This window comes from Felis catus, chromosome C1 (genome assembly GCF_018350175.1).
Source record: "Felis catus isolate Fca126 chromosome C1, F.catus_Fca126_mat1.0, whole genome shotgun sequence".
Lineage (NCBI taxonomy): Eukaryota > Metazoa > Chordata > Mammalia > Carnivora > Felidae > Felis > Felis catus.
In genome coordinates this window covers 27,523,065-27,535,132 of record NC_058375.1, presented here as the reverse complement: position 1 = coordinate 27,535,132, position 12,068 = coordinate 27,523,065, and the positions used below count along the sequence as shown (strand labels likewise).

Genomic DNA, 12,068 nt, shown 5'->3' with positions numbered 1-12,068 from the left:
TAGTGCTGAGCATAAAGCCCAGTATCCAATAGGCACTCACAGACCAGTAGTCTAAGGTCAAGAAGGTAGATGGATGAGCCCAGGAGCCTAGCTTTCTCTTTCAGGTGGAAGAGTAAGTTGAGAAAGAACAGAACTGAGACAGCAGTCAGGGGAAGACTCCTGCTCCATAATAAAGGACCAAGGAGGAGAGGTGGAGACCAAGAAGGTAAAAATGGTAAGGAGAGTATCAAGGATCTGGGAAGGTTGGAGGAGGGATACCAAAGTTTATCTTGAAAAACAGGGCTCATCCTCAGAACCAATGGGGGAGGGCATAGGAAGTGAAAGGAGTATGCTGAAATATCAGCTCTCTTCCACTAATGGTATGGCTTAGCAGCCTGTCAACTCACGTCTGATGGCTGGCAGGGCGGCGGGTAACATTACACACACGGTATTTCCTCTTCATCTGTCCACAGTGGGTCACTTCCACCTTCAGACCTGGGATACACACACTGCCAGTCAGGGTTGGAAAAGGCTGTTCATGCAACCAGGCTTGGCCTCTCCCCTGAACATATCCCAAGGGGATTTCCTTTTAGGACTAAAGAGAAAGTAGTGCCGTTTCCCTTCCCCACCTGGTTGGGTCCTCACCTTTGATCTCCTTGGTGAAGCGCACACGCTGAGAGTCCGTGAGGGGTTTGGGCTGCTCATCTATGTTCCTGATGTCCAGCACCTCACACATGAACTCAATCACTGGCTGCGCCTTATAGAAGGCAGTGGCTGAGACTGTGGGGACAGGGTGGGTAGAGCTCAACTTAGGTTCAGTCTTTCAGTATAAATGGAGGCACTGTTCTTTACACCCTCTTCCTTATAGGGTATCGGGATGGGGGAGGGGTACCAGGGCTTTAGGGATTAGACTAGGAGTGTGGTTGCAGAGCTGGGAGGGATGAGGCTGGGAGTGTGGTCACTGGACTCAGGGTGCCCCTGGCTCCATAGCTCTCCCCACTCACCGTCAATGTTGAGCATCATCTTCCACATGGCAGGGCGCACAGACTGGTGAAAGCCGAACCAGACCTCGCGCCCACCCCCCAGCGGGTGGTAGTAGCCCTCAGGCGGTGAGAAGAAGGAGCGGCCCACGGGGGTGTACCTGGCAGGGACAGGCAGAGAACTGGTCCCTCGGGCACAGGCCCCCACCCTGTGAGGCATCCTGGGCACGGAGGAGCCCTGGCCTGGAAGGCAGGACACCAGGGCTTTAATTCCAGCTCTGATCCTTTACTAGTTGTATGACTGACCTTGTGCAAGTCTCTATCCTTTCTCTGTCCTGCAGGGACAGATGGGGTGAAGGTCCAAAGATATCTAAAAGGGACAGGGCCAAGGCTTTAAACCACCTAAATGTATATGCATACCACTTGGCATATGGTAGGGCTTCAAAGAATGTTTTATTTGAAAGGCATACTGTGGGACCTTAGTATGTGCTCATTTTACCCCCCAACCCCACATAGCAGTTCTGCCACCACTACTAGCCCAGATACTAACTACACCCAGTACCTCATGGATGCCAGGTGCCTCATGGCCACATCCAGGGCTTGCACAGACTCCAAGGGAACAGGGATCTGGCCACTAACCAGGGCCTCATGGAGCATGCGCCAGCTAACAATAGCTAGCCACTTGATGGAGACCTTGAAGATTCGATCCTTCCCTTCCCCAGGGATTGTCACCTCAAAGTCAACCTTCAAAAGAAAGGAGTGAAGGATTGCCAATGCTTTCCAACAATCCAACATTCCTGGTGTTGCCCCAACTGTCCTCAACCACACAGATCTGCCAAGAATCTGCTCCTTAAACTGATAGGGGCTCACAGTGAAGACTTCAGAGGAAATTCAGCCGTTTAGTCTCTAGCCACCTTAGTTCAGTGCTTCTGTCCCTCTCAACCACACCTAGCAGAAGTCCTTTAGGTCTATTTTAAGTCTAATCTCAGTCTGTTTGGGTAGGGACAGACATACAGTAAGCTAAATAAACATCACCATCTACCCATCCCTCACCCTAATACACACTTTCTCATCATAAAAGATGAAAAGGATTTCTAGACTGCCAAACTCTAATAGGCTTAAACGAGTTCTGTCCCACCCCAGACCCCTGACACAGGTCTAGTCTGACTCCCAACTTACCCGTTCATTGCCAATGGGCAGTGCTGTGACAGTGTAAATGTTCTTCTTCCCATCATACACAGGCTTGCGATCACCAAAGATCTGAGGCTTGAAATGCTGGACCATGTATTCCACCACTTCCCTGTGGGGGATAGGAGCAGCCTGTAGAAGCTGAGAGACTACTACTTCAAGCTCTTGGAAGTAATTCAACGTTCAGGTAATGTCCATCCCCTCCTAACAGCTACTCTAATCTCATCTACTCTATAGCAGTGCTTCTCAAACATCAACATTCATATGAATCACCTGGAGATTCTATTAAAATGGAGATTCTAATTCAAGTCTAGAGCAAAGCCTGAAATTCTACAGTTCTAACAAGCTATCAAGGGATGTTTCTGGTTCTCAGATCTCTAGAGGATCTCAAGACTCTGAAGGATCTAAAAGAGTAGGTAGGTACGAGTGCCTTCTGAGCAGAGAAGGAGGCAGAGGGGAAAGGGGATTACTCCCAGGGTCTATCTAGAATCAGGAATAGAATCCAGACAGCTCCAATCCCCGAACTGAGACATATAAAAGGTAGATGAGGGACGCCTGGGTGGCTCAGTTGGTTAAATGTCCGACTTCGGCTCAGGTCATGATCTCACAGTTGGTGAGGTCAAGCCCCATGTCGGGCTCTGTGCTGACTGCTCAAAGTCTGGAGCCTGCTTCAGATTCTGCAACTACCTCTCTCTCTGCCCCTCCCACACTCATGCTTTGTCTCTCTCAAAAAATAAACATTAAAAAAAAACAAAAAAGGTAAAGAGGAAGAGATCTGAATTACAATAGGACTAAACTATGGAAGAAGAACCCCATCTCGTCCATCTCTCTGAAGCCCTTAGTCCTACCACCCCACTATCACCTCATTATCATCTCTTTCTTGATTTCACTTCCTGTCCTCTGCCACTAAGATCCCAGAGTGCCCATCTAGCCTTCAAAATACCATCCATCCAACTATCTGACCTCTTCACTTTCTAAACCAAAGCTCTTAAATACTACTGATAAAAAGACTCAAATTGTACATTGTAAGCAACTATAAGCACATGGTTTCAATCCCAATTAGGCTTTAGTGCTACCGAGCAATCTCTTTAATGTCCCTAATCACTTTCATTCCTTACAGACTGCCAAACTTTCTCCTCTACCCTCTAACCCCAGAACCCATTCCTACCTCCAATCAAAAAGCAACTCTAGGGGCACCTGGGTGGCTCAGTCAGTTAAGCCTCTGACTTCAGCTCAGGTCATGATCTCACGGCTCATGAGTTCGAGTCCCGTGTCAGGCTCTGTGCCAACAGCTCAGAGCCTGGAGCCCGCTTCAGATTCTGTGTCTCCCTCTTTCTCTGTCCCTTTCCTGCTCAGGACTTCAGCTCAGGTCATGATTTCACAGTTTATTGGTTCAAGCCCAGCATGGGGCTCTGTGCTGACAGTGCAGAGCCTGCCTCAGATCTTCTGTCTCCCTCTCTCTTTGCCCCTCTCCAGCTTGTGCCCTCTCTCAAAAATTAACAAACATTAAAAACAACAACAACAAAACAAAACACCTCTAATTACTAAATAGTATAGCACAAAATAGGCAAGGATACCTTCAAGTTCCCAGACATATAAACATATGTACATATGCACACCTCTTTTCCTATTTTTCCTCTCACATTTGAAATTTCCCTTCCATATATAATTTTTAAAAATATGAAAATACATTCAACTTCACTCATTAGAGAAACACAATTTAAAACTAGACCAAGACTGGGGCACCTGGCTGGCTCAGTCAGTAGAACATGCAACTCTTGATCTCAGGCTTGTGAGTTCAAGCCCCACAATGGGCACAGAGATTACTTTAAAAATTTTTTAGAAAATAAAACTGGACCAAGATATAATTTTGTACTTATCATAATTCCAAAGGTAAAAAAATCCAATATACTGGATGGGTGCAGTTATGGGAAGGGGCACTCTGATACTTTGATGATGGGAGTATAAATTGGTACAACTTACCCTAAAACAAAAATTGGTAATATCTCAAAATTTCTTTCTTTTTTAAGTTTATTTATTTAATGGGGGTGGGAGGGGCAGCAGCAGAGACAGGGAGAGAAAGAATCCTAAGCAGGCTCTGCACTGTCAGCACAGAGCCCAATGTGGGGCTCAAATCCACAAAACATAAGATCACAACCCGAGCTGAAATCAAGACTCAAATGCTAACCGACTGAGCTACCCAGGTGTCCCTCAAAAAAAAATTTTTAATGTTTATTTTTGAGAGAGAGAGCATGAGCAGAGCAGAGGTGGAGAGAGAGACACACACACATACAGAATCTGAAGCAGGCTTCAGGCTCCAAGCGGTCAGCCCAGAGCCCAATGTGGGGCTCAAACTCACAAACCTCCAGATCATGACCTGAGCTGAACTCGGACGCTTAACCAACTGAGCCACCTAGGCACCCCTCAAAATTTTTCAAAGTATTATGCCAGCAATTCTACTCTTAGAACTTTATCCTATAGATACATTCATATTTGAGTGCAAAAAATGTATCTATATTTAATAATATCCAACAGTTTCACTTTTGTAGCAAAAGTTTAAGCTAAACCTAAATGTTCCTCAACAGATTTATTAAATAAGTTATAATACATCCATTCAATGGAATATCTATGATGCTATGCAAAAGGCAGATATGCATGTACTGATACATACTGTTCAGTGGAAAAAAGGTGCAGAACAAGGCATATAGGTTTCTACATTTTGTGCATTTAAAAAATGTTCTATATACACATACGCTTGCATATGCATACAAAAATATATGGAAACATACTCAAGAATGGTAACAATGAATGTCTCTAGGGAAAGGGACTCAGGGACTAGAGACCAGAGTATAAGAGAAGATATTTTTCACTGCTATTCTTTTTTTAATATTTTAACTTTTTCCTTACTTTGTACGTATGTAGTTTTCAAATAATAATGAAATTAGTTAATTTGGTAAAGAAATATTGCTTCTTCTAAGGCTAATTCCTCCAACTACGTATCCTGTAATGTCCTCCTGACTTAGCAATGAGTGGAAACTCATTCATCTCCTCTCTGTCCTGTACCTTTAACCTCTTTCTCCAACAACTTCTCCTCAGTTTATAAGCATATCCATGTCTCGTTCTTAAAAACTTTTCATTCATTCATTTTAACAAACACTGCAACATGCAACACATTGTATTGACCTCTATAAATCCTCTCTAACCAACATATTCTCTCTCCGCATGCTTCACTGTAAGCTATCTAGAAAAGGCAATCTGCTCTCACAATACCTACCACATTACCTTCCATTGATCCCTCAACTGACTATAGATTACTAGCCCAACTAATCTGCTAAAACTGCTCTGCAAAAGGCACCAATTATCTCCACAGAGCCAAATTCAATGATATTTTTCAACATTTACCTTACCTAAACCTCCTCAAAAACTTCCTTGAATCTGGTGATATCATACTCTACCAGTTTTCTCTGGATCCTCTCAAGATTCTGAGACTCAGGAAAGTAAAGACTCCTGGACTTGGTGGCTTAGATGTGTATCACTTACCGGTTGACTCTGCGAGGACACTTATCCGGCTTGATATCCACTTCGTAGTGGTAGACGTCAATCTTAGGGATATCCACCTCAAAGTAATTGGCCAGAAGCTTGATTGGTTTCCCCACAGTGCCAATGCCAGGCCGGCGAGGTGCCTGGAACACCTGCTGCAGGGGGGGCAGGTAGGCGCCTGCAGCTACAAAACAAAGAGGCTGGTGAGGGTAGAGTCTGGCATCTCCTTACCATTCTGATCAAAGAAGGCACAAAGCCTCCCAGAAGAGGAACAGGAAAGTATAGGGGAAGCTTCTTTCCTGCCTACCCAACCCAACTGAAGGGTTCCACTGGCTCAGTCAATCCATGTTTTTTGTTTTTTGGTTTTTTGGGTTTTTTTTTTAATGTTTCTTTATTTTTGAGAGAGAGAGAGAGAGAGCGAGCAAGGGAGGAGCAGAGAGAAAGGGAGACAGAGAATCTGAAGCAGGCTCTACACTGCTCAAATGGAGGACTCAAATTCAGGAAGTGTTAGATCATGACCTGAGCTGAAGTTGAACGCTTAACCAACTGGGCCACCACGTGTCTCTCCATATTCATTTTTTTAAAAACCTCTCTCCAGTTAGGAAAATTATCTTTGTCATCTACCTTAAATTCATGTGAATATTTAATACGTTCCTATTATATGTCAAGTAGAGAGGCTAAATCTGGCTCCCAATAATAAACTTTCTTCCTTATTTTAGAGAAAGACACCTGCCTCCACCAGGTATCTAGTAGACCAAGAATTCTTGTCTTCTCTGCCAGCCAGATGCTCTCTTCACTCATTACCATCCTGAACATGAAACAGCAACATCTTAATGCTCCTGTGCAATGCAGGTGGGAGGAAGATCCAAAGAAGGTCAGGCTAGGGAGATGTGAGGGGAGACAGTGTTTTAGAAAGGATTGAGGCCACTGAAAGGCTGAGGTTGGAGAGACAAAAAAGCAGAAAAGGCTTAAAAAAAAACAGTTTGGAGACAAAAGAAAGGAGACAGGCTGAAATAGGGAGCTGACAAAGAGCCACAATTGGAAGTCAGAGCAGAAAGAGGCTTGATCTAGGAAGGGGGGAAGGCTGGAGTTAGGGCCTGGGCAACATATAGGTTAGAGTTGGGAAGGTGAGTAAGAAATAAGGCTGCAGTTGGGGAGACAATAAATAAAAAAGTTCAAAAGAAAAAGCTAGGAATGAAGACTGGCAGAACACAGGAGAATGAGGCAAGAGTAGGCTACAGTAGAGGACTTGGGAAGGAGAGGTGGCCATTAGCATGCTAGAGAATAATGAGATACTTGTTTCAGGAAGGAGAATACAAGGTGCTCTCCACAGCCATAGCTCCTTCCACACAGAGGGCCCAGACAGTAGCAGAAGGGATCAATTTCAAGATAGAGCAGGCCCTTTGGGAAAAGGCTAGGGCAAGGCCAGCTCCCACTGCTTTTCCTCTCTTCCCACCAGCTAGGTTGCTGCCCCTGGTTTTATTTTCTAGCTTGAGGGGAAAGGGAGTAAAAAGGGAAGCTGTCTAAGAGAAGCCTTTGTCCATAGCTACTATTGTCCTTGCCATTAGAGGACCAGCCCAGGTGGGAGGAGAGAGGGATAAACTAGCCCAGAACCTCCCAACACCAGAGCTCTGCTTTCACAGTCGGCCAGGCTGGGGGGATGGGGCATATCCTCAGCTAGGGGTCAGGAAGAGGTCAGAACCATTCACGGGAGGGGCACGATTCCCAGAGCTAAGCTGCTGTGTCTCCTTCTGACCACCTGTCAAGCCCAGCCCCACTCTGCAGACAGGGAAACACAGACAGAAAAATGAAGCCTCAGCCTGGGGGAAAAAGGCCTTCAAGGACTCAGCCATATGGGCAAGTGAAAGCCTAACTACTAACTAGCACCTGGGTGCCTATCCCAGAAAGAGCTGGACAGAAATTGCACACAAGCAATAGATAGATGCAGACACATAGTAAGGCACATTCCTGTCATAGACACCTAAACACACACTTACACCTAGACAGTTTACCTTTATATGCATACCCCACACCACCCTAGATTGTGAGTTATTCAAGAGCAAGGACTGTATCTTGCCTCCTAGCATATAGGTGTTCAACATACAGGCAATAAATGAATGAACAAACAGATCCTCAGACACACCACAAAGAACACACAAGCATGTATAGCACACAAACACAAAACACCTGCAAACTGCTCAAAAACAATTATAAACCCTGAACAAGATAAACATCCTGGTGGATGTAAGAGACACCCTTCCCCTCCCCAAGTTTTCATGTTCCATTCATCTCCTTAGCCTCCCAGGCTGAATAATCATTTGTGGAGTCTTGGGAAAAAGACATACCCTAGAGTTGGGGGCTGGGTAGAAATAATGGGGGATGGGACAGACACTCTAGCCTCAAAGGCTTCTCTTCCCCAGAAACAGGACTACACACCAAATTCAGCCTTAGGCACCCTCCACTCCAAGGAAGCTTTAGGAAAACAGAACCCCCACCTTCCCTTTCATCCCCAAACTAGGGAAGGCAAAAGGAAGAACCTCTCTCCCATCCCATCCCCCTGCAAGCCTTAGAGCTGTACAAAGTCCTCCCCTTACCCCACCCTGCCCCCAGCTTTTAGTCTGAGAAAGGGAGACACTTCCCTTCAAACCCAGACAGGGACAGACGGCCACTTTGTGATGCAGATGAGGGCCCCAGCACAGAGGACAAAGCTTGGGCCTTGGGGGAAAGGGGCGGGGCCCTTCCTTGCAGACAAAAGCAAGGAGGGAGGGGCCATGAAAGGGACACTCCTCCTCCCCCATCCCAACCAGCCCTGAGAAGGAAAAGTAACAGAGCTGAAAGGTCTGGCTCAGAGATTCCTTCCCTGTAGTTCTGAGGCCCACATACCTCCTAAGGAGCCAGACTGCCTATTCAAAACACAAACTCAAGGCTGGGGTAGCCGTCCAGTAAGCAAAGATTAAGAGGCCAATCTCTCCGAAAAAGAATTTGTCCACACATGAGTATATGCAACTTATTAGATATCCATATATGTGCTTAACCATTTATGTTCATACTGGAATGTGATTCAATTACTAAATGTGTACTTCGTTTCAGGGCCTAGACACTCACTATTTCCACAGATAAATCAGACATTACCTTTACCCTCCTGGAACTTCCAATCCAGTATATGTGAGTGGAACACACCTGAGTACAGAAAACACACTGGGACATAAGTCCAGTGAAGCTAGCACCAATACCTTTAGTTTTGTGTACTGTGTCCTCCAACTTCCAAGAGAAAAGCCTGGGCCTAGGAAGCAGGCAGTTATAGGCTCCTGCCGTTCACAGCTTCCAGGATGAATTCCAAATACACCTTTTGAAGAGGCAAAGCCTGTCCCACTAAGCTACAGCCAACTCCAGATACCAGGCTCTAGTCCCTTCCCTAGAAGTTTATCTCTTGTAACAAACAAAAAAGTCCATTTCTTCATCACCCCAGAGTCCATTAGGAATTCATCAGGAGAAATCATGAGCAGTTTGATATGAGTGCCAGCTCCCAGCAATCCATCTGGACCTCTGTGACCTCCTCCTACTCTAGTACACAGGTTGCTGCAAATAGTCTCCAGCCTAGAAAACCAGGAGAGTTCCTAGAATGGAGAAAGAAGCCAGAGGGAAGGAGGAAGCAGTTTTCTGAAGGCAGTTGCTCCCTGCACTCTACCTGAAGACCTACCTACATAGCCTTTACAAGGCTGGTTTTGTTTTGGGGAAAGTGGTCACAAAGTACTTGCAGATCACTAAACAGATAACTTGGGTACGTTGGTAGGAGCTATTTCCTTGAGGAAGTTAAGATCTGGCATAAATGAGATTCTTCCACCAGAAATGAAATTCATGTCCTAAATAGAAATCCTATATCCACCTCTAGAGCAAATGGAAGGAGGTAGTGAGACAAGACCTAAAGGATTCCCAGATCCAGAATGCTCCTCTGATCAAAGGGTAAAAAGACCTAGGACACAGCAAGTCCCACTACCCCACAGCCTATCCTGGAGACTCTGGTCTTCTTGAGGCAACCCTACCCCAATTTCTCCTGTTTTCGTCTCCTTTCCTCCTGATTGCTTGTGAATACCAGGGAGTTAAGGCTACCACCTGGGATTCCCCCTCCCCCAAAGGGCAAGCTTGGCAACCTTGGGTCTAATGTCATGGCCTTGACAGTTTCTTGGGAGCAGAGAGAGGAAAAAGAAAAACTACCCAGTGGGGAACAGAAGCCACAAAATATAGGAAGACATTAGGCTATCACCTGAGGAGACATTTCAATGGAAAAATCATAATCTTTGGATTAAAAGATCCCATGTCTACAAACTATTGGACCACAAACGAGGAAACCAGGCAGACAACCCCTTTCAGGTAAACCTGGTCCCGGCCTTGGTCCCTCAGTAACCAACACCTTTTCTAAGGAGGACTCGCCGCCAGAACATTGCCTCGGTCCTAGTCTTTCCTCATCCCAGTGACATAAGGCGGCACTTTGGCAGTTTCCTTCAACCCGTTCTTGGCAAATTGTGACTGAGGGTTTCCAAGATCAAGTGTAAGAGCCCCATAGATGAGGAAGGGGATAATTTCCATTTGCACTCTGCCAGCTTAACCTTAGAGAATGCATCCCATCAGCGGGCTCCTTTTTCCAAGCCAAATCAGGCGGGGTGGGGGGTGGGGGGATTCGGGCAGCCACGCCCCCACCACTTCGGGCAGCCCCTTCAAGTTGCCACCTTCGCGCATGCTCAGGCGCCTCCGCTCCAGCTCCCCAGACTCAACGGGGGGAATCCCGGGACTGGATCCCCACCCACCGCCCCCTGACCCTCGCCCCCGCGTCAGGCCCGGCTGGGGCGGAGCTCATAGCCCAGCTCTGGCGCCTTCTCCCAAGAGACAGTAGCCCAGCCCAGCCTGGATGAGCCCCCGCCCCCGGCATGCAGCAGCACTGGGCCCATCTGTGTGACCCCCTCCTATCCTGGACACCTGGAGCCCGCCCCCTGCCACCTGCCGGGCCTCTCCCTAGGCCTCCCAGGATCTCCCGGAGTCCTTACGTGCATTCAGGCCCTTCTCCCTGATTACTTCCCACCTCTAGGAGTGGGATAAACGGTTTTGATAAACGGCCCGCGTCTCAGGGCTTCCTTCACAAGGTTTCCCCCGGAACTGCACACAGCCACCTTCAAACTGGGCCCCCCATCCCATAAAAGCCCCTCTCCTCACTCAGGAAACCTCCCCTCACTCGGAAATCCTGCTCTTCACGCGGGAATTCCCCCGGTCCTTGGGGGCACTCACCGTCTCCCACTCCCAGGGGCCCTTACCTGCTCCCGAGGGTCCCGCTTCCATCCCATATACCCGTGTGGAGGTCAGGCGGCCCGGAGACTGTGGAGTCCAGAGTGAGGGGCCTAGGTACCCAGCACTCTAGCTGCTCGGGCTTCCGGGCCGGGCTCGGCACCCCCCCCCAAGCCCGGCCGCTCGCGCCGCTGCCCCCGCAGCCTCCGTTGCCGCCGCCGCCGCGGAGCCTGCAGCAGCTCCCCCAGCGAGCGCCCGGCCAGCTGCCAGTGCGCAGGCGCGACCGCCAGGCCCAGGGGGCGGACGGGAACGAGTCAAGCGGGGCGCTCCGACGGCAACAAAGGCCAATGGAGAGGGGCGGGAGCACCGGGGACCCGAGGCAGCGGCCCCTGGCGGTCACCCATCGCCATGCAGCCTGGCGGGAGGGCTCCGGTAGAGGCGCCGCGGAATCGCGCAGCAGCGTAAGTGGGGTGGAGCAGGGGAAACACCCCCCCCCCCCCACCCCGCAGCAGCTCTGGCCCTGTGTCTTTTACCCAAATAGGTCTCTCCAAATCTACACACAGCCTCCTCCCATTTGCACACAACCACACGCACATCACAGAAACCCCACCTCATTCCCAGGTCCCCCTCACACACTCGGAGCACCCCATCACCCAGGGGCCCTGCCTCCCACCTCTCCTCCCAATCACCCTCATCCTTCGAGCCTCGGCTGCAAAGAGACTGCCTCCGCGAAGCCTTTCTCCGTCCCTAGTCAATGAACTCACTGACGCCACCCTCTCTTCCAGGCCGTGTGCTGGGCGCTGGGACCACAGATGCGAAAGAGACCCTGCCTACGCTGGAAGATGTCACAGTCTCAACTTAAGCGTGGCTACAGAGTTCAATCTGTGGGACCTTGGAAGAACCTGCCTCCGCTTTTTCATCCGGAGCTCACCCCTGAATTCGGTCAATCTGCTTCTGCACTCACCACGTCACTTAAAATACTTTTAGTGTCAAAATCCAAAAGATAATTTTTGATTATTTCTCCGTGGCATCTGACACTGGCCTCCCCTTCCTTTTTGAGCCTTACATAGACTCCATAATTTTCTGAGGTCTCCTATTGCCTAA

General features: G+C 48.3%; 1 protein-coding gene across 3 annotated transcripts in view; it reads right to left on the bottom strand.

Annotated features, from left to right (window-relative positions):
* AGO1 (argonaute RISC component 1) overlaps nucleotides 1-11,242 on the bottom strand; it is a 37,309-nt gene extending 26,067 nt beyond the window's left edge. Inside the window, exons 1-7 of one of the 3 annotated variants that reach the window (XM_019836650.3) lie at nucleotides 10,994-11,242; nucleotides 5,688-5,871; nucleotides 2,139-2,259; nucleotides 1,522-1,703; nucleotides 984-1,120; nucleotides 625-759; nucleotides 387-474 (exon numbers count right to left, since the gene is read on the bottom strand). In XM_019836650.3, the coding sequence (XP_019692209.1) occupies nucleotides 387-474; nucleotides 625-759; nucleotides 984-1,120; nucleotides 1,522-1,703; nucleotides 2,139-2,259; nucleotides 5,688-5,871; nucleotides 10,994-11,018 (872 nt within the window). In that variant the 5' untranslated portion in view covers nucleotides 11,019-11,242. Of the gene's footprint in view, nucleotides 1-386; nucleotides 475-624; nucleotides 760-983; nucleotides 1,203-1,521; nucleotides 1,704-2,138; nucleotides 2,260-5,687; nucleotides 5,872-10,993 lie in introns of those variants that run through there. The other 2 variants (XM_011284734.4, XM_019836651.2) reach the window with 2 other exon arrangements.
* Nucleotides 11,243-12,068: the final 826 nt, after the last annotated feature.